At 46.2% G+C, this 20,905-nt stretch overlaps 5 protein-coding genes across 5 annotated transcripts; all 5 read right to left on the reverse strand.

Moving 5' to 3' along the window:
- Nucleotides 1–2,908: 2,908 nt before the first annotated feature.
- Nucleotides 2,909–3,314, reverse strand: PHACADRAFT_195909 (uncharacterized protein; the record flags this gene model as incomplete). Its single annotated transcript, XM_007396106.1, has 2 exons — nt 2,909–2,987; nt 3,046–3,314. 2 exons carry the CDS (start codon nt 3,312–3,314, stop codon nt 2,909–2,911), a joined length of 348 nt encoding a protein of 115 aa, XP_007396168.1.
- PHACADRAFT_28862 (uncharacterized protein) lies at nt 3,304–4,090 on the reverse strand (the record flags this gene model as incomplete). The annotated part of the gene is made up of 7 exons (XM_007395186.1): nt 3,304–3,316; nt 3,384–3,465; nt 3,520–3,542; nt 3,591–3,757; nt 3,811–3,824; nt 3,887–4,004; nt 4,061–4,090. The coding sequence occupies 7 exons, from the start codon at nt 4,088–4,090 to the stop codon at nt 3,304–3,306; spliced, it is 447 nt and encodes a 148-aa protein (XP_007395248.1).
- Nucleotides 4,091–5,584: 1,494 nt separating this feature from the next.
- Nucleotides 5,585–6,215, reverse strand: PHACADRAFT_28863 (uncharacterized protein; the record flags this gene model as incomplete). The annotated part of the gene is made up of 4 exons (XM_007395187.1): nt 5,585–5,668; nt 5,746–5,777; nt 5,799–5,977; nt 6,013–6,215. 4 exons carry the CDS (start codon nt 6,213–6,215, stop codon nt 5,585–5,587), a joined length of 498 nt encoding a protein of 165 aa, XP_007395249.1.
- An 8,547-nt stretch (nt 6,216–14,762) lies between these two features.
- On the reverse strand, nt 14,763–15,826 carry PHACADRAFT_28864 (uncharacterized protein; the record flags this gene model as incomplete). Its single annotated transcript, XM_007395188.1, has 2 exons — nt 14,763–15,170; nt 15,221–15,826. 2 exons carry the CDS (start codon nt 15,824–15,826, stop codon nt 14,763–14,765), a joined length of 1,014 nt encoding a protein of 337 aa, XP_007395250.1.
- A 103-nt stretch (nt 15,827–15,929) lies between these two features.
- On the reverse strand, nt 15,930–19,212 carry PHACADRAFT_195912 (uncharacterized protein; the record flags this gene model as incomplete). The annotated part of the gene is made up of 6 exons (XM_007396107.1): nt 15,930–16,317; nt 16,368–16,535; nt 16,569–17,008; nt 17,072–17,573; nt 17,636–18,585; nt 18,934–19,212. The coding sequence occupies 6 exons, from the start codon at nt 19,210–19,212 to the stop codon at nt 15,930–15,932; spliced, it is 2,727 nt and encodes a 908-aa protein (XP_007396169.1).
- Nucleotides 19,213–20,905: the final 1,693 nt, after the last annotated feature.

Below are 20,905 nucleotides of genomic sequence, written 5' to 3' on the forward strand. Positions count from 1 at the left end.
TAATCTCTTTACTGCTAGTCTAATTACTGTAAGCTCTACAGGAGACGTACCACAGTCTCAAATAATGACGCCACTAGCTCTCGCAGTCTAGGGTTAGTCAAATAGTGAACTCGTGCACTATACCAAGGGCGTTTCCCTTCAGGTTATTTGAAAGTCAGAGGCTCTACTGTGCTTAAGGAATTTCCTAGGCTTTAAAGAAAGGAGTCTATTCTCTGAGAGCTAAAGAGCTCAGGGGATTAATTGCAGGTTTGCTGCTAGCTAAATCCTTGAGAGTGTGTGTGGTGCTTGGTGGGTTGGTGTGTTCGTGTTCTCAGAGAACCTCTCCTATTTATACCTTTCAGCCTGTTGTTCCTTTGCCAATAGCAAAACTGGCTCTTCTATTCTACTGTAATTACTAAGCTACTTCTACTTTTATTAATAAGCATTTTGTCTGTATTAGTCAGCCTTCTGTCTGTTTTACTAATGTATTGGTAAGCTATTACTAATGTTTGTTAGAGTATTACTATATTTTGGTAATTCATAGCTGTTGAGCATAGACCTTTACTAAGCATAGTTTCTAGATTACTAAGAAGCTGAGTCATATTATTAGTCATTGATTCACTTTTAGTAAGCTTAAGTGTCTATGCTTACTTTGCAGCTCTGAGTAAGCGGTTTTTTTGATTTGAATACCTATTATTTCTTTAGTTTTTCTATACTTATAATTATGGTGCATGACAACGGCTGGGCAATTGATCATTAGAGCAGGTGCACTCTGAAGATCTGAAGCCCAGCAGGTGCGCCACCATACATCAAGTTGCCTTTAGGCTGCCATCCTCAGCCAGCTGGCCCGATCACGCAAAGGACAGCGTGCCCAGAGCAAGATACGTCAATCTCATGCACCATGTGTACATGCTCCTCAATGTGAGCAGCGTGCTCTAGGGGTCATCCCCGAATATTGACATGATGCCCTTTGTCTGCGTCGGTGCGAACGCACTCCAGTTCCTCGTGAGCGTCTTGCCACAGCTGCGCACACCACATGTGCCTAAGCCCGTAATGTATTGCATGCTGCAATGCGCTGAAGCACATTGCAGCATTCCTCAAGGCACACTGTGCCACGTAGCACTTCATCAACTCCCAGACTGTCATGTTCGCAGTGCTCATTACAATCCAGGACAGTGATTGGTGCATGCACAAGGTTGCCCTCGAGCATGTCTCAGTGCTGGTCTGGTTGGCACAAGCTGCAAGAATGACGGTGCATATATTTTCGACATTATCTATGGCAACAGCTCTGGTAGGCCCTGCCTACACTCTGTGCGAGGAATGAGTCTCTAATTGTTTGTGTTTTCAGCTAACCTACAACATCCCAACTTTGACTTGTACCTCCAGACGTTGCAGGTAGTGATGGAGCACCTGGTAAATGATATCTCACACTTGCACATCCTGCACTGACAGCAGCTGCTCCACGTCAAGAGAGAGTTCAAGAAGGACACAAGCCACCATTGCAGCGGGGCGTCATCTACTTTCTGCTCTTGAACATCAATGGCTGCACACTTTCTTCCATAAAGCTCGTGCTTCTCTGCAGTCTTGAGGAGGTCGCGAGCGCTGCCAATGCACGGATACTCCTGCTCACTGCCGAGAAGCTTGCAGGTGATGAGCTGCTGTGGCTTGGTGCAGACAAAGACACTGAGGCATTTGCGGCACTTATCCTCACAAGCATGGATGGTGCTGCTGTTGAATACTCGCATGAGTGTACCGGCAAGCTGTGGAACGTGTATGCAAAGGTGCTCTGCTGGTACCTCCAGATGGTCATGTTTTTAGTGGTAAGAAAGGCCTCACTGGCCTCGAAACTGTGGTTGTTGACGAAGTGGATGAGGATTTGATAGAGTCATTGGTCAAGGTAACTAACTCACTCTTGTCGGACAGTAGGCTGCAGCTTATTTGTTGCTGTGGTGATACTCTTACAGAAATATGATAGATGCCCTCATCGATACTGACATTGATGCCTTGAGCAACAAGGAAAGCATTATCGCCTGTAACATCGGAACTCTTCTGGTCTAAATGTGATCTCACAACTTAAACTTCGTGTCTATCCTTGCTATCCAAAACACCACCATTCAATCTCAGAGGCTTAGGGAGTCCGGAAATATGACAGCTTGGTTTGCAACAAAACTGGTCACAGTGTTAGTGAACCTGGAAATCACGGGATGTACCTATCTGACTTTTCTCCACATGCAGTCCCTTTAATTGTGCAGGGCACTACTGTTTAGTCAGAATCTACCAGTTGTGAAGGTGTGCATTCTCTGAGTCTGATAAATACAGTGGCCATTGTTTAGTTATCTCAGATCTTTCAAGGTCAGACTCTGTAAACTACCTTTATTAGCTATACAACAGTTGAGTGGATAAATGTCTCAGCTCCAGGGAACTGCAGGGTGAATCAACACCCGAAGAGCTCTGGTATACTACATTATTGCTTTCAGCATGCAGCTCTCTCGTGCAAACAGCATGTCATTCATTCACCTCACAAAGCGTGGCGCAAACAGAATTCCCTTTTTAATTTCATTGACAGTGTGCTCGATAGTTGGAAGATGGAAAGTATGTTCACTATCACTGACCACAAGATATTGTGTGTGAAGTAGTGGCCCAAACAGATCCATCAGCCAAAACCAAATGCCTCAATGGGATACAGTCCGCTGTTGCGCAGTGAACCACTTTTGTCAAAGAACCACCTTAGGTTGAATGTGTTTGGATCAGGGAAGGCTCTCTCTCTTCATGTAGCATGGCCTTAATTACTCAGTGAGTTGACGCCTGATGGTATTCAGAGTGCGCAGTGCTCAACATACCAGGAATTCCTGGCGATGCATAATTAAGCTACTACCATTTATTAATCTTGGATCCTCAGATACTGGATGTCGTAAAATATTTCAATTGGCTACTGAGCACTCGAATGAATAAGGGTCTTGACCTCAGGGAACCACAGGGTGAATTGGCACTTGAAGGGCTCTGGCATACTATGGTATCAGTTTTAATATCTGCCTTACATGAGCATATGACACGGAGTTCACGTACATGAGAAGCCGAGGAGTAAATTCTCCTTTCGGTTCAATTTCCTTCCCATTAACATTGATGGTGTGCTCAATCTTGAAGGCAGCAAGACCTTGCGCAATGATAAGCCAGACGATGTCATGTGCAAAGTGGCGGCCAGGGCAAATCTGCCGACCAAAGCCAAATACCTTGATGGGATATGGCACGTTGCTACACAGCGAGCCGTCTGCACTGAGAAATCTCTCTGGCTTAAATGTGTCAGGATCAGAGAAGATGTCTTCATTATGTAGCATGGCTCTAATAATCCAACATCAGGTAATATAAATAAAGGAGAGGGGTGGGGGGTGGGGGGTAAAACATACCAGGTATTGCCTATGACAACAGCACCAGCTGGGATGTGATAGCCGTTATACTCATCATCAGCAGTGGTACAGTGCAGAAGTGCTATTCATATCTTGTGAAGCTGGTGCGCTATGAATTAACACAAAGCTCACTTACCAAGGGGAAAAGCAGGATGCCACCTATCCTATTATCCGTGCGAGAATTAATGCAAAGTACAATTTACGCACTGTAGCACTTTATGGACTATAGCAGTGATTTGAGGAAGGGACTCACGGTCTTCCATGTTGGACAAGCGCTTTCTGCCTAGCATCCTGTCAATTTCGTCCTGGGCTGCAAGTTGTGTCTCTGGAAACATTGTTATGGCTAGCACGAATATATTGAGCACCGACACTGTCTAAAATAAATTAACTACTAGTATTGCTTGAAGATTCAAATCGTGCTGCTCACCGTGTCAGTTCCAGCTAAACCGAGAGTTCAATAGGCATGTTAGCATACTAGCTAATGTGACATGTATGCTGCACACCTGCATAGGCAGTTCCAGTAAGAGAGATGAAGACTTCTTCAGAGCCTGCTTTATCTTCATTATTGTCAAGCGCAGAAAGCAAGCTGGTTGCAAAACAGGGCCTGGCTTTGCCTTCTCGCTAGACGAATGAGGCAGATATAAGGCAGCGGTCAACTCTCAATGATCAAAACATACCATTGCTGCTTTGAACTGAAAATAAGGCATCTCAAACAAGCCGTCAACTAGTGCCTTTCATTTGGCAGCCTGCTGTTTGAAACTAGCTCCAGGAAACCAAGATGGAAGATGTTTCACTGTTAAGTCATCGTCAGTAATCTTGCCAGCCCAGAGCCGAGCGCACTGACAAGCTGGAAACAGGTCCACTGCAGAGAATGTCAAGACCTTTTATGTGTACAAAACAGTGATACACACCTAAATATACCCTGGCATTCACAACTTCTGTTGATGTGCGCACACCTTTCTCAACTAACTCTATTCTCGTATCACCTAGCTGCACATCAAATGCATACAAGATATCCAGTATCATTGCCCCTGACATGCTAACTCATGGTAAGCAATACAGCATGAATATCCTGAAATGGGCCGTATGCACAAGCGGATATGTTGTCAAAAATTTTCCAGAGTGTCCAGCAATGATCGCAGAAGGCCATAAATGCCTTTCACCTATCCCGAGTGATACTGCGGTATGGCCTGCAGATGGAAGTGTTGATGAAACAGCCTCCTATGCTTTCTCCAAGAATCACCATACTACATAAGGGCCCAGCTATGATGCCAGCCAGTTCTACAGCTTAATGAGAAGAAAATCATTCAAGGAATTCAAAAGATCACGCACAACTCATGAATCATGACCGACTGCTGTCTGCAAAGCCAGTGAGTATTACAAGTTCTGGGACAGTAGTTATTACAAGCTTACTTATCTGAGTAGATATGCGACCACTTTTCAAAAAGATCCTTTGCGACTTTTGCATTGTTGACTACCACAATGTGTGACCCTAACACTTCAAAGTGGATGATGTCTGACTCTGATAGGAGCTGGTCAACGACTGAGTTCCATAGACAGAAAACTGAGTACTGTACCACATTGCTCTCTGAGCTCTATATATGACATCCATGCGTAGTCTCCAGGTACATCAAAAAGATTGCCAATGATGGGCAAGCCCTTTGGATCAGGTGGGTAGTGTGGCTGTTTCTGGAGCCGAACCACGAGTAGACAGATGAGAGCAAACCCTGCCCACAGGTATGTGGAGAGAATCTCAGAAGAAACTGGGAGCACCATATTTGGCAAACACTATGGGGTTCTTTCTGTCAGCCAAGTTCTGTCGTTGTCCTGTTAGAAAAATCTACAAACTGTGACTGAGTAAATCGCGTTTGCCAGTGCAGATGACAAGAGAGAGCTTGTCACTGCTCGGTTCTTGCCTTAAAAGATCAGATAGTGAGCATGGCGTGGGATTAGATTTCTCTTCTGTTCTCTGGCTGTGTCCCAACGCCGCATCTAGTGGTCGAATCCGTGAAGGTTTTCAGCATCCATTGCCAATAGAATGGCTGTGATCCAACAAACGCCAAGAACCTTCACATTGATATTCCTTGATGGCATCCAGCAGACTACAATACGTACGCATACATACGTAGACCCCATGGGAATTTTTTTTGAGCAAACTCCCATTGAGCTGATTGATCTCAATGGTCCATCGCACATTGATGTCAGCACAGGAGGATGGGAAAGCAACGTACATTATTCCTGACTTTTATCTCATCTGCAAGCAGGCCAATATATGCATGCCAGTGCTATGATGCAGTCAGAGAGATTTTAAATTATATTATCAAGGTCTGTTCGCACTCATACATAACGCTGTACAGCTTACCTTGTCCTCCAGTAGTCTGCTCTCTATCCTATCTAAATATGAGTAAAGCATACAAAAAAGTGCGCCATCCTTGTCCTCCACCTTGCAAGTCATAACAGTGAAGATAATCTTCCGGCTCAATTTGGAGCTGTAGACAGTTTTGAACTGAAATCTGAGCTCATCAGCAGAGGCTTTGGGGTGTAAAAACTGGAAATATAGTAGACAGTCTGGTTCTTGGCTGGCGGAATGAACACTGCCCAGAGCTGCAGCAATAAGTCTGGGCCCTACCCCATTGCATGAGCTCCCCACTTGTCCGAGATGACATCGGGAGTAAGTTGCCTGCCAATGGAGCCTTGTCCACTCCACTTCGGCCTGCACCTCTCATTAACTTCTTCAATTTTCTCTGGCACAGGAGAGAGTTCAACAGCATATGCAACAGCGCAGCTGGCAGCCTGGAAGATAGCACTGAGTGAGCTCGGCCACAAGTGCATTGAGATTGCAGTTGAGAGAGGATATGTCTAGTGGAAGCGTGTCCTGTATACAGTAACATTATGGTCAGCGCCATCTACGTGTACAGAGTGTTACGCACCGGTGGGCGTGCCAGGCCATTCCTTCCCCCTCCGAGCTTCTACCTTGCCTCTCTGAGAGCCTCGTCTAAGCACTGTTTTTTTGTCCCAGTGTCTCTCCTCCGACCTTGCCAACCACTGCGACGTCTTCCCTGATGACCTCTGAAGCTCATTCCCGCTTCAACACATGGGTCGTCACAGGATCCCTGAAATGGGAACTTCCCTCATCAGGATGCCAAAATCAGGCTACAGAGGAAATTTTGGCATGAAGCCAAGGAACCAGTGGTCGAGTATGCTGGTAACGAGCTCATGCCAGGTAGGTCAAAATGTCGAGGATGTCACTCTTGAAAGCAGCAGAGTGTATGTATCGCTTGTACAGTTTCTTCGCGCGACTGCTCTCTAGAATTTTGCTCAGTCTACACAAAATTTGGCAGAAACAAGTGCACTCACCATACTTCACCTAAGCTATAAACTCTCAGGAGCCACGCAGCTCAAGCCACATGGTAGGCACAAGCTATGATATCGCACTAATAATTCCGCAGGCTGCGAGGTCCAACAAAGCGTTGATCTATTCAATGTCAATCTGACAATACACATACTGTGGTCTGGAAGAACAGGTGCATGAAGTCAGTAAATAGTTTAAACATACAGACAGTTCACGTTTAGAAAAGTCATAAATGATACTTACAGCCTTACCCCTTGCTGCACCTCCTGAAGCAATATGTGTATGCGCTGGAATGCTCGTGCAATGCATTAACTCATCGCAATACTTGAAAGGCGCGTCCATCTCTGTCATAGTGTTGTCCCACTTCTATAGGCCCTGAAAGTCAAAGAGCACATTAATCTCCATAATTTCTTAGAAATAGGAGCTGATTCAGTTTGGTGGCCTAGACACACGAACTTATTAAGTTACACTGGACTAGCCACTCAGAAGCGCCCATAAGTGGCTAAGACACTGAAAAGCCCAAAAAATGGTGCAGGCAGGAATCAAACCTGCAGCCTGAAAGTAACCACAGCGCGCTATACCACTAAGACATAATACCTTGCAAACACTGGGTTGGAATTGGCCTATAATACCACTTTCCCACCTTAGTCTTAGCTGCCCAAAGTTATCTTAGCCAATTATTAGATATTAAAGCAATGTAATGTAATTGTACAAAGGTGTATTCTATGTTGGATTTTGGGCTCGTGCGCTCGCACGCACATGTCTTGGGATGACTCAGATTCCTATTGGACAGTATTTTATTAGATAGCGTGTTCGTTATTTCGTTCCTGACTCACCAGTTGCTAAGGCACCTGCCGCTTTCCTTATTTACTCGCTTTTCCCTGTCGTGCACGCTCAGAGACTTCCCTTCTTCTGAGCGTGCGTATATCCTCTCATTATGGACACTGTAGGGTACTGACTGTATTGCAGTACAGACTGAGCATCCGTTCTGCTAGGTAAATACATCTCAGAGACTTCCCTTCTTCTGAGCTACGGACTGAGCATCCGTTCTGCTAGCCTCAAGCGCGCCCGACAGTCGAAGCCGGGCCCTGCGTGTGAGAAACTCACTGCGAAGAGTTTCTAGATTCTAATGTTATGGTTAAGACACCAGCATGGCTAAGATATTGAGATATTGAACATCTGCTATTGATTCTGCTTATTGTACATATGTATATTCTAATGGCATGGTTAAAGCACCAGTGTGGCTCAGACACCTGAGTAGATGAATTATACTCAAGTGGAATCAATGGCAAAATATTCAATGTCTCAATGTCTTAGCCATGCTGGTATGACAGTCCATGGTGGACAAAAATAAAATCTCGAGCTCGTAGACCCTCTATAATCTCATTTTTGCTGCCTGTAATTAATAGTAAGCAAGCTATTGCCTGCCTAGTTGGAGCAATGCTTACCTTTGGGAACAGAAATGAGCTCTGGCATACCAACATGCATGGTAGGGTATGACCATGCATGAAAGTGCGCAAAAGTGCACATACGTGCATGGCTACCTTTCCTGATCTCGTTGAGTGTTTATCAAGACACGATGTTTTGCACAAATGTGCACAATGGTGCACCCAAGATTATGCGCCTTTGTGCACAATTGTGCACATTATCAATAGCTTCACAACTCAAACTCAGATGATAACAACTTGTTTTAGATTCTCATTCTCCAAAATCTTGATCTCGCTCACTAAAAACTCGTTCTCGTCCTGATCAAAACTTGTTTTTGCCAGCGCTTGTAGCGCGCTTCTACTATGCCGGCGCATCAAATGGCAATTTCAGGCATGATGTCATAGGGTGGCAGGTTTCAATACACTATCTTACATGTAAGTGCACTTTTGTACCTGGACAAGCATCTGAGAGAATACAAGATTGACATGCATACCAAATCCAGTTTTATCGAACTATGCTTTGGCTCACAAGTGGGCAAGTAAGTGTGCCTATGTGCATCTGTGTGTATTTTAGTGCATCTGCGTGCATCTGTGTGCACTATTCTGCAAAAATCTGCAAAATAGCAGATCTTGTCATGCCTCAAGAATGAGTTTGAGTTTCATAGCTTTGGCAGGCAGAGATCATTTTATTTTTGTCCACCGCGGACCTTCATATGCTGGTGTCTTAGCCACATCAGTGTTTTAGCTGCCCAAAGTCCTATATTTTAGCCAATTATTATATATTAAAGCAATGGAATGTAATTGTACAAAGGCATATTCTGATGTTATGGCTAAGACTTTAAGGTGGAAAAGTGGTATTATAGGCCAATCTCAACCCAGTGTTTGCAAGGTATTATGTCTTAGTGGTATAGCGCGCCATGGTTACTTTTAGGCTATGGGTTTGATTTCTGTCTGCGCCATTTTTTGGGCTTTTCAGTGTCTTAGCCACTTTTTCTTCTTTTTTTTCTGCTTGTTTATAAAGGCCTGTAGAGCTACTGCTACATAAGGGCCTGTGCTACAGCCAAAACAGGGTTCGTGCTGGTTCACCTGGTCAATCTAAGGTCTGGGAGCACAGAGGATTTGCAGAACCACACCAGATGGCCCTGGCCTCGCACAAGCACTGAGTCAGTTGATGGACTCTACCGCACCAAACATTAGACATACCTCTAATGGGTCCCCTCATCCTCGCCCTATCTAACCGAAACACAAAATTTATCATGGTGACCCCTGTGAGGTATGGTCACCGGTGGTCAGACGGTTACTCTCCAGCTGTCCTATAATGATTCACACGTTCATCTGTGCTCCTTGTCAACCTGATTTCCCCAGTCATCCTTGTCTGCAGGTGGGTCTTTAGCATCAGAGAACGCCTCGAAAGTTTTTCCTACAGGTTTGTATTTGCTCCTGTAGCCAAACTCTCTCGCTAATGCCTCTTGCTCAGCCACTGGGAGGCCCTCATTGTGGTTGAAGAGTATTCAGTATCGAGATACTGCATACTTTGCATACCACTGTGTGAATTTTCGTTCAGCTTGGTCTGGGTTAGGGTATGACTGTTGCCACTTTTCCAAATCCATGGGTATGTCCCCTGGTGTAAGGAGACGGTTATGATGACGAGCAGCGCTTGAGTAAGTAGCTCTGCAGCATTGTTCTAATTCCTTGGTGTAATCATTAAATTTCTCCTTGCATCTCTTCAAGTGCATGAGAGCTTTCCATATATGGACTGAAGTTGTATAGTCACATCCTTTGTTGGCACCATCGAACACTTTGTCAATGAGGTCAGATCATCCAAATGTACCTGCCATGGGGTTGGATCGCATGAAGTGGTAGATGTCTTCCCACTTGGTGCCCAGTATTTTCTTTCTGTAATTAATATCTTGGCTGTATTCAGTTAGTTCTTCGACTTTGTCCAGCTTGTTTTGCACTTGCCAGTATGCGCGATGCATTTTGCGTACTTCTGTGTCAGTTTTAAGACAGTGTTCTATCTTTGTCTTGTCATATTGCGGGTGTTCCGTGACATGCATTTCCTTAAAGTTGTGTAGATGGCTCCAGCCTGGGCACATGTACATTATGTGATCCCTTGTTTCTATCGTAGTCTGACCCAGTTCATGGTGGTAGTACCAGTACGTAGTGGGTCCTTCTAAGTTGAACCTCTGTTGGAACGCTCCAATCGGTGCGTGTCCAGACATTAGCCTTGTAAGTCTGCCTATTTCTTGGTTCTTTCCCCTACTGTGGGCAATGAACCAATTCAAGGACGTATGTTTAATTTGTCGCAGGTGGTTATGATGATTGCCTGCTATTAGTTGGTGTTCTCTGTATTTAGAGGACTCCTTGATCTTTTGTTGCCATATGCGAACTTTGTTTTCAGTGATCTTTTGCTTGATGTAGGTGTAAGATTTAATCACTGGTTGTGTAAGTTCAGATCACTCTTTAGTGAGGGCATCAGCCCGTTTATTTAGTGGCACATTGACATTTCTAGGACACCACAACATGTGTATGGTCCATTCTGGGTCTTTCTCCAGCCAGTGCCGTATGTGTTTACTGGCCAGGAGAGAGCATTTTTGTGAGGGGCCAATCCTCGGATTTAAGATGTGTTGTAATGCTCCTTTATTGTCTGCGAATAGGTATAGTAGTTTGTGTTTTTCTAGGGTGTTGCAGGCAGTGTTAATGCCCATCCAAAGGGCTTGCATTTCTGCATCGAAAGGTGTGACCTGGCTGCACCCAATCTTTTTCTCGATGATTTTCTGGACACCTCCTTCAATGGTGTATGTGACCAAGCAGGCTGCTCCAGTGATAACCTTTTCAGGTTCATTTTCTTCATGTTTTTTATGTTGTGAGCCATCAGTAAATACTGCCTGGCTCTCGTGATCAGTGGTGGCTAGTTTTATGATGGGATTAAGGAATTCCCTTATCCAATCTTGGAGTTCATTTTTCTGGGCTTTTGGTGGACCTTCGAGGCTCACGGTAATACGGTGAGAATACAGGTCTAGTATGCAGTTGCCTGGTTGAGCTTCCGTACTGATGGAGTTAAATTCTTCAGTGAAGCCCTCTGTGACCTTGTAAGCGGTGACTATTGAGGTTTCAGCATCTCTGGTTTTGGTGCCTCGGTAAAGGAGTGGTGCCTTGATATTATTTGGCCCACACTCTATTAAGTTTGGCATATGTGCTCTTATAGGGTGGTTTTCATGCAGCATGTGTGTGCGTAATGCAGCGCATTTCATTAACTTATTTATGTTTTGCCTTACGAATATTAACCCTGCAGCCATTTCAAGGAAGCCTACAGGAGTGGTTTTGAATGCTTCCGTTATCCAATGCGCTGCTCGGCTTTGGACCTTGGATAGTTTTTTATCTATCCAATGGATACCTTTTCATGAGAGGTTCGACTATAATTGTGCTCTGTAAGAGAGTAGGAGTACGACATTAAAGATATATATCCTCCTCTTGTCTCTTGGGTTAAGTCCTCTAGACGAGTTTCCTAGTATGTGAATTGCTGCAATAGTGCTACATGCTTTGTTGGTATATACTTTAATGTGATCCCTGAACGTAAGCTTAGGATCTAGCCAAAAGCCCAAATATCTCATTACTCGTTTGGGATTGATGACGAAGGAGGATTCTTTGTCATGTACACGTAGTTTGGGGCCCAGCGGGTGCGAGTCACTCCAAGTCCAACCTTTGGCTTTACGCCTCCTAATGAAGTGCATTAGCTCTAGCTTATCAGTTTCTGCTGACAATCCTAATCTGTGTAGTGTGTGTATGAGTTTAGAGTAAATTTCCTGTATCAGGGCATTGTTATACAGTAACTGTTCATGGTCAGGGTCCTCAGACGCCTTTCCTAGTTTGCCTCCAACGTGGATGAGGCCATCATCAACAAAGAATTGCACAGTGGCATGTTTGTTGGCTTGTATGTTTTTGTCAGTCCGCTGAGTGCGGACCGTTACTCAGTTGTTACCTAAGGTAGGAGTTATTGCCTTTTTTAAAGGAGCGATTTTATCCATGGCTGGGGCTAGGTATAGTCCCGTGAATATGGGTGAGAGGCTTGAGCCCTGTCTGACTCCCAAAGAGAAGTCCATAGAGTCGAGAGTTTCCCTATTAAATATGAACTGTGTCTGTCTATCTGAAAGGTAGCTGACAAAGTATTTGCATAGGTTCCCGGCAAATCCCTGTTTCGACAGGATTTTTGTCAAGAGTTCATGGTTGAATGACGGGAAAAATTGGGCAATATCGAGAAGGACGGCCGATGAGTCAATTCCCTTCTTCCACAATTGTTTAACGTTATGGACAAGTTGTATCCCTGCGTCTGTAGTACTGTGTTGCATTGTACCACCAAATTGACATGGGTGCATAGCACCATATTTCTGTGATTCAAATTGCATCCTGTGGAATATTATTTTCTCCATTAGTTTGCCTAAGCAATTTAGGAGTACAATGGAGCAGTAGGCTTTCGCATTGGTATAGTCAGGTCTCTTCGGCTTTGCAATGATAACTGTTTTGGAGACCTTGAATACCTTTGGTTGTATACCAAGTTTTATGCAAGTGTCATAGAATATAAGTATGGGTAGCTTGCAATCTTTTTTATCTGACTCTTCGTCATTTCTGTACTTCGGGCTAAATTTGTCCCTGAGTATTCTCTTGAGCCAAAACCACGATACGTGGTCCAGGCCCGGTGCCGAGAAGTTGCTTGTGCCCTTTAGGGCGTCACACATTTCTGTCTAACTCATGTGTGGGAAGGCTCTTTCTTCGAGCTGTTCCATTTCTTTGGTGATGTTTATATCTACTGGTCGACCATTAGTCGGGGTGAATTGTTGCTGGAATATTTCACCAACTCCCTTCAAATCAGTGACGATTTCCCCTTGATTGTTAGTAAGAGTAACACTAGCCGTTTGTTTTCTCGGCTTGGTCCATTCAACATTATTCCATATTCTCGACGGATGTGTATGTTTCAACACTTCTTCAAAGAAGTCGCATTTAGCTCTCTTGGCTGCCCCTTGCAGTCACTTGGACGCTGTTTTATTTTCTGGGCTTCCTCAATAAGACAGATAGCAGCTATATTGTTTTTATTCTGGAGATTAATCACCAGTTTGTCTTTATTTTCAAATATACCCAGGTGATTAATTATGGTATATCGGGCTCGAATTAACTTATGCCTCCATTGTATGACCTTTTTTAAGGATTTAACGTCAGTGCGGATGTTGCGTAACTCCTTAGCCTGCTTGTTGCACTTGCTATTCCACCAAGACTTAGTGTGGTGAGAAGGGGTGACTTTTTTGACATTAGCGGACCATGCTGTGTCAAACGTATATTGGATCCAGTCTCCCCAACATTCGATGTCCTCCTCAGAGGCGTAATCATCAATGCTGGTGGGCATGGTTGCAATGTGACCTCGGCACAATTTAATAAAGTTGTGGCCTTTTTCAGAGCCTCTCTTTACTGTGTATCTGACATCGTCAACTGTTTCTAAGTCGACTTTTGTATATACTGGGCAGTGGTCACTATTAACCTGTTGGTCATGTCTATGTTTGACACTGAGCATGTTGAGGGCTTCGTTGGCCCATACTAGGTCAAGTGTCCCATTGCTCTGGTCTTCTCTGTTAGATGACCATGTATGAACTTGTTCAGGTGATGTGCTTAAGAACAAATTCATGTCCAGTGTGCACATCTTGATAAGGTCTTCCGCTTGGTGGTTAGCCCTGGCGTTGATGGGAACTGTGGAGTCCTACATGTGGTGTCGTAGGTTAAAATCCCCTGCCATGAGATGTATTTCTGGCAGGTCGTTGGCTTTGTTCTTGAGGTAGTGTTGGGCACTATGTGTCTTGGAGTCGTTGTACACATTGAGTATACAAATGATTTGTTTGTTGGGCATGGTTAGCTCCAAACATTGGGCATCATCATGTTTTACGACATCCGTATTAAGTCTTGGTGCAAGGTGAGCCCATCGTCTATTGACAACAGTGCACACATGTTCTTTCTCAGATGCTCCAAGGAACATATATTGTCTATGAGTTATTCCTTGATGGTACTCGTCTCTGTCTTTCGACGTGGTGCACATGACTTGCTTGACATAACCCCAAAAGGGTTCTTGTACTAGTACAACATCTACTGTCTTGTAGTTTCGTTCTAGGAATATCTGAAGGTTATCCCTAGATTTCTGTACATTAAATGAGACCACTGTGAACAGTCGTTTTGCTTTATTATGGGGAGATTGTGAGTCCTTTGGTATGTTTACTCTAGCTTCCGCTTCCACTCTCATCTGATTTATATCGATAGGAGGGGGAAGTTCTTCAGGGTCATCTGTTTCAGAGGATGTTTCTTCCTCGATATCTGTGTCCCAATCATACTGGTACATGTTTTCTAGATAATCAATACTTGTATTGTTTTTGTGGTCCACTGTTTTGTTGTTGTCAAGCAAGAGATCGAAATTATATTCGTTCTCAGTTGTTGATTTGTTTTCGATGTGGTCACAAGTGCAGTCTTTTGGTCCCGCTCTCATATCCTGATCATTTGTTGTACTACTCATAGGCAACAACGGTATTCTTTGTTATACAAGTGAAGACGTAGTGGGAGGCTTCGTTACCAAGCACATTTCCCTTCCATATTATCATTGTGCTCTCCAAAGTCTTTGGGGTTGAATTTGTCATCGTGGTGATTCCAACTAATGCCTGGTCCGAGGGCTTCTGTGATCTCGCTAGTGCATTCTACCATTGGGCTACTGATGGTGGGGCCCAGGTGGGAGGTGAACGGGAGGCTGACGACTGGGTAGAGGTCATTGATGTTGCTCTCATGGCGTGTGGAGGCATGTTTGGCCATTTTTAGGAGGACGAAAGCATCCTTTTGTTTGAGGCTTTGATCATACATAGCAGCCTTGATGAGATCAGCAAGGTTGCTGCGGCTTGTGACCGTCTCTGCTCCCACCATGGAGAGTCTGGTCTCGATGGTGTTATCCAGGAGTTTCCCTTTGACAGTAGGATCCATGTCCCCCTTTGTCGAGATGAGTAAAATTGTAAGTGAGCGTGCTTGTGGGCACATACCTGTAGCTGTTTGAGGGCGGATACCTTGGCTGACGCTCCATTGATAATCTCTTCGAGGAGGTACGTGTAGTGGAGGGGGATGTTGAACTTCCCCCTCGCTGGGTGTTTTTCAGTTCGGACGGGTACGTTAACCACCAGATCGATGATTACGGCCTTGAAGAGACGAACTCCTCGCTGCTGTTTGTGGATAGCGTCCTCGAACCTCCATTCAAGTTGGGCAAGGTCAACCCATGGGCTCGATCCTTCGGCCCTGTTTTCCCAACAGGGCTGGTAGATGCACAAGGAGCCTATTTGCAGGGAGTTGGTGGGAACATCTTCCCAGGCGGCATCTTCATCGTCAGCAATGATGGGAAGCTCGAACTCGAGCACAGGTGGGGGCGGCAAGGCCGGAGAGTGGGTGGGAGATGCGAGCCTGGTGGAGACCCAATCTCCTCTGTTACCCCAAGCGAGGTCATCGTTGAACATGTTAGGGATGTACAGGACCACCTGGAATGTTTCTTTGGCAGGTAGGTCAAATTCTTCGAAGAAGAGGAAGGTGGGCGGCCACATTGTGGTGAGCTGTATGCGGTAGTTGTCCATGCTCTCTTTAAAGAAGATGTACTTCATGGTGAAGGCTGTATGAGTCGCCGTTCCATGAGGTCGTATTGTTTTATATGTGTACAAGTGGCTAAAGCCCTTTATGTATTGGTATGGGTAGGATTGCGTAATATTACAAGTACATGTCCTCATCGTAGTCTGCAACTGCGGTGGATGGTTGGGGTTTGGTCTCATGACTTTGGCTAATAGGATCAGATGCATCTTCGCCCTTTGCCGTGTGTCCTCCCAAGCATTTAGCCTCCAGGCAATTCTCACGCTCCAGGTTATAGCCCTCAGAGAGGGCCTGGATAGTAGCGTCGTCCACTCCTTCTCTCTTCCAGAAGGCTTCGAGTTTTTCTGGTTGCATGCAGAGCTTCCAGCACGGGCATAATGTGGAGGTGGCCGAGTGGCCCCACGCTTTACAATTGCGGCACTTAGCATGTCCCGGCAGGCAGTTCTCCACCCATGGGTTAAGGATGTCAAGCCTTGTCTGCTTGTACTCCTTGTGTTGGCAGAATGCTCTATGTGTTTGGTGTTCAGTCTCGTGCAATTAATGTGTGTGGGTACGCACTGATGTTGTTCCGTGAAGTGCATAAGGCTGCACTTGTAACACAGAACGGTGGAGTTGAACTTCCCACCCATACCACATGCCCCTCCAACATGTCCCCATTTGAGACACTTCAGATACAGGGGCACAAACGTCTGCGGTCGCGCGTGACCAATAGTGTACTTCTTGTTCCTGAAGGAAACTCACTTACATTGCATAACCCACGTTTCCACGTAGGAGGGGTTTCCGTCAATGATGGATACCTGGGCAGTGCAGGTGTCCCCTACCGGGGCATATAGCAACATGTGGGGGAACGACATTGGGTCTAGTATCAGACCTTGCAGCCACTTGTTCTCTGTAACAAGGGTGGCGTAGACCTCCTCGACTATAAGTTTGACATTGGCCTTGGCGTCCAGCATGGGGATGCCGAAGATGTTCATGCGTGTGATGGGCTTGTAAAAGTCCACAATGGACCACAGTGTGGCGTTGCAAACCTCTTCAGAGCCTTGGTTCAGAAACCAACTGTTCATCTCACTGAGCTGTGTAATCATTGCTTCTTCAGGGCGGGCGATGAATAGTAGGTTGAGGAAAGATCCCTGATAGGTGGTGGACAAGACGGAGTTAGATGTTCCCCCAATTTTGTTGATCTGCGCAGCAACAAAGGCCTGGACATCTTCGGATGACTGTCATGTTCCCTCTAAGGGGAGTGTGTCATTGGTGAATTGGACCTGGACAATCTTCTGGTGTGCGTTCGGGGGTTGTGTGTGGGTGGCTGAAGCAATCTTTGCTGCTTCCTTATGTTGGTTCAGCGCCTTGGAGACGCTGTTGGACTTCTCCGCAATGCGAGCAGTTTTGAGCGTGTAAAACCCGCTGTCGAGGGTTGCCTGGACTGGAGCTCCAATGTTACTGGCCGTGGTGGTCGCTGCGTTGACCACCGAGGCTTGGATAGGGCCAGTGGAGGCCCTACCGTGTGCTTGGATGAATTCGGCCTGACATTGCGAGATGTCGCCAAATTTATTGACAAGTACCTTGGCGGCTTCGAAGCTGATGTCATATCCTGCTTTGATCACCATAGTAACGACCAGGATGCACTGAGAGACATCCTGCATAGTGAAGGTGGACGGCATGGGGGGTAGAGCTTCTGCTGTTTGAGACATTGGGGTGCCGTCATTGGCCTTCCCGCGTTTGGGGCCTTTGTCTGGAAGACCAAAACATCCTTGTGTTTCCCCCCTGCAGCAGATGGGGCGCATTCTGTGAGCACTGAAGTCTTTGTGAAGCAAAGGGCCCCCGACGCATTTGAAAGTGGGTTACTCAGGCGGGAGGCCTGGGCAGACACGCGGGATAGCTTGTTCTCTATGAGCTTTAGTTGGACGTCAACATGTGACAGAGACTTGGTGATGGTGGTCTCCAAATTGCGTACATCGCGGTCTATGGCTTTGACAAGTGTTCGCTCCTCGTCTTCATAAGCCACGACACATTTGGAGAGGTCCATGACAGCTACCATGTTGGCTAGCTTTTCAATGGCAGGGGATATGAGGATTGTGATGGCAGATCGTCGTTGGGTGTGGGACAGTGAGTCGTACCAGGTGGCGTTAAGCTCACTGAGTACTCTTGTGAATATGGTGACTGGGGAGCAGTTGGTGAGGTTGTTCATAGCTTCTCCCAGGTAGATTGATTTGTCGTCGCCAAGGTCGCTGGGTATGGTGGTGACTTCCTCAGACATTAAGTGGAAAAATGTGGCCCACACCAGATCGGCAAAGGAGGAGTTAGCGTTGTCGGAGTTGCCAATGTAGAATGTGTCCCTGATAGAGACAAGGGTATGGATGGCCTGTAGGAACTTCACTTTGGCGTCGTCCCAGTTGCGGAAGTCACTCCCGATTGGAATGTCAGCGTTACAGGACCAGGGTTCATTGTCTCCTGACCTGGGCCATTCGATGACGGAGGTTGTGGTGGGGCCTTGGCCTCTACCGCCTAGGTTGTAGATGCCCGACGGCCTTTCAAGCTCCTCAACAAGGGGAGCCATTGATCCCGGGTGGCTATGGGCCGAGATCGCGTGTTGTACGTGGGTGGGGGTGCTTGGTTTGGACTTGTTGTCGAACCTGGTCTTATTGTGATGACTGGTAAAGCCCAGTTGGAAGAGGAACGTGGGGGGCGGCTCATGGTTCGGGGTGACAGGTCGGGGAACCATGTGCATGCCCTCGGGAGATGGCTGTGCTGCTCGTTCTTGTAGCATGTGGTTAGCCTGAGCAATAGTAGTGTGAGCCTGTGTAACAATACACTGAGGTTTGATTCTCTCACCTAGGCTAGAAGATCGGTCATTTCATTGCGGGAAGCAGACATGGCTTGCAAGGATGTTATGGATTTTTTTACAGGTTGAGTACTCGATGGGCTGAACGAGTGCAGGATTTGGGGCTTGGTACCTGTCAGTTTTTATATTGTAAGTTGATGCCTTCTTTGATAGAGGGGTTATCAACGCACAGACAGTGGGTAGGTGAACCCTGCAAATTTCGATTCCAAGATCTGTGCCAATAACAATAGGCAGGGGCCAGATAATCATATTGGTGCTCATAGAGTGCACGTTGTTGCTGACCTGACAAGTCAGATGGCTTAAAGTTCCCTTCCCGAGCGTTAGCCTGTTGAGGGTCTCGAGCAGCCAGGCTGCTCGTGGGATTTCTCCCTGCCTCTCCTTTGCCCCAAAGGGCTCAGGTTTGGCTGTTGGTCTCTGCGACCACATTCCGCTGGGCAGAGATGACAGCGTCAGCTTCTTGCGAGGGCTGAGCTGTTGTTGAGGTGTTGGCGATGGAGGTGACTTGACGCCGTGGCTAGATGCTTCACAGTTGACACCCAGCCTGAGGTCTTCTGGAAGCATCGTTGGGCCCATTACCGCTCTTCAGGTGGTAGCGAACCCAGCACCTAAACAGATAAAATAAGTTCAAAGGGGATAGGGAAGTGGGAATGTAACAATGGGCGACGGAAATGGAGAGCAAGATTCAAACGATGTGGGCATCTAAGGTAGATAGTGGTGGTTGAAGGTCAAGGTGCGCGTGTGTCTTAGCCACTCATGGGCGCTTTTGAGTGGCTAGTCCGGTGTAACTTAATAAGTTCGCATGTCTAGGCCGCCGAACTGAAACTTTTGGAGATAGAGGGTCGCATACCTGTTTGGACATCTGTTAACTGCTTCTTGGATAGTCGCTTATACACTTGCTCACTCTCTCTGTGGCAAGGAGAGCACGCCTTTTAACTCATCTACTGTCTAAAAACATTATTTGCTGCACTGCAAAAGTGCTATGGGTACCTACCGCCGAACCGTGACTGCTGCTGCCGCTCCAGTCCTTGCACTCAGTTCTGGCCCACCAATTGTGCGTCAGAGTTTGCAGACGTGCAAAACCACGCATTGCACAGCTCTTTCACAACACACAGAATATACCACGTGAGCGCACGTGCACTTGGCACGATCTACGTGACAGGCCGCAGCAACGGGGTAACTATGAACGGTAGCGAAAGCTGCAAGGGGTGTGGCATTGACACGTGATACCCAGAGGAAGGCGCCGGTAGGGATGGATGGATGGATGGAGCAGGTCGTGCTGTTCATCTTGTTCGGCTGGTTGATGGAGTGTATTGGGTGTGATAGCAATATCGAGCCAAGAGGATAGCTCTCGTTGAGCTGTGCATACACTTTGTATTCGTTGTTGTCTCGCTGTGCATGGAAAGAGACCGTGCGGAAATGCAGGATGCTGCTGATGCTGCTGTCATCAACACCGTCGAGCTCTTCACCAGAGCGTTTACTTTTTTGGGGCTATGGATCTAGATTGGGCATAGATTCAAGTGCAAGGCCTGTCGGACCTCATTCATTGAGCTGTAGTACTATGGAAACCCGAGCATCCTATTCTACACGAGCACCGTTGAACTAGCTGCCGAGTAGACTGAAAATGAGTCTACATATGGTTCATAGCTAGGATAATGTCCCAGGAATGATAAGTACATCAGTAAAATTACAAGGCGTCTTTTTGGGACTCTTGGGTGCTTATGTCTTTCACACAAATATTCTTCTCGGTATCCAACATTCTTGGACAATGCATCATTCACTCGCTTGATGAAACAAAGAGCAAATAAATTCAGAGCACCGTGATGAATGAGCTCTCTTCAGTGCTCTGCGTCGTTTAAACCTCATCAATATCTCGTTGTGAATATCTGCGCAGCGACAAGTCACAGCAAAAGCGTCATATGAGAATTTCTGCGAGCACACAAAAATGGTGAGAGTTTGACTATGCTCACTTACAGTAAGATGGTTAGATAGCACATACACTATGGGATCAATCGCCCTCATATTGCATGTTCTGATGCGGTGGCTGGTGCAAAGCGATAAACTTTCACATGAGTAGCCCTAGATAACATCCAATGATCTATCTCCAAACCTTGTGCAAACTTCTTGCGGGCATGTTGCCGTTGAATCGAACTGATAGCAACCGTGAGTCCGTAACGTGCGAGTACTCGGAGGGCGGAGCGCAGGAGATGAGCGCTGTGGCAGCAATTTGGTCATGGCAAAGGTCAGCCAGGGCGGG

The sequence above is a fragment of the Phanerochaete carnosa genome, assembly GCF_000300595.1.
Source record: "Phanerochaete carnosa HHB-10118-sp unplaced genomic scaffold PHACAscaffold_5, whole genome shotgun sequence".
In the NCBI taxonomy this organism is placed as follows: domain Eukaryota; kingdom Fungi; phylum Basidiomycota; class Agaricomycetes; order Polyporales; family Phanerochaetaceae; genus Phanerochaete; species Phanerochaete carnosa.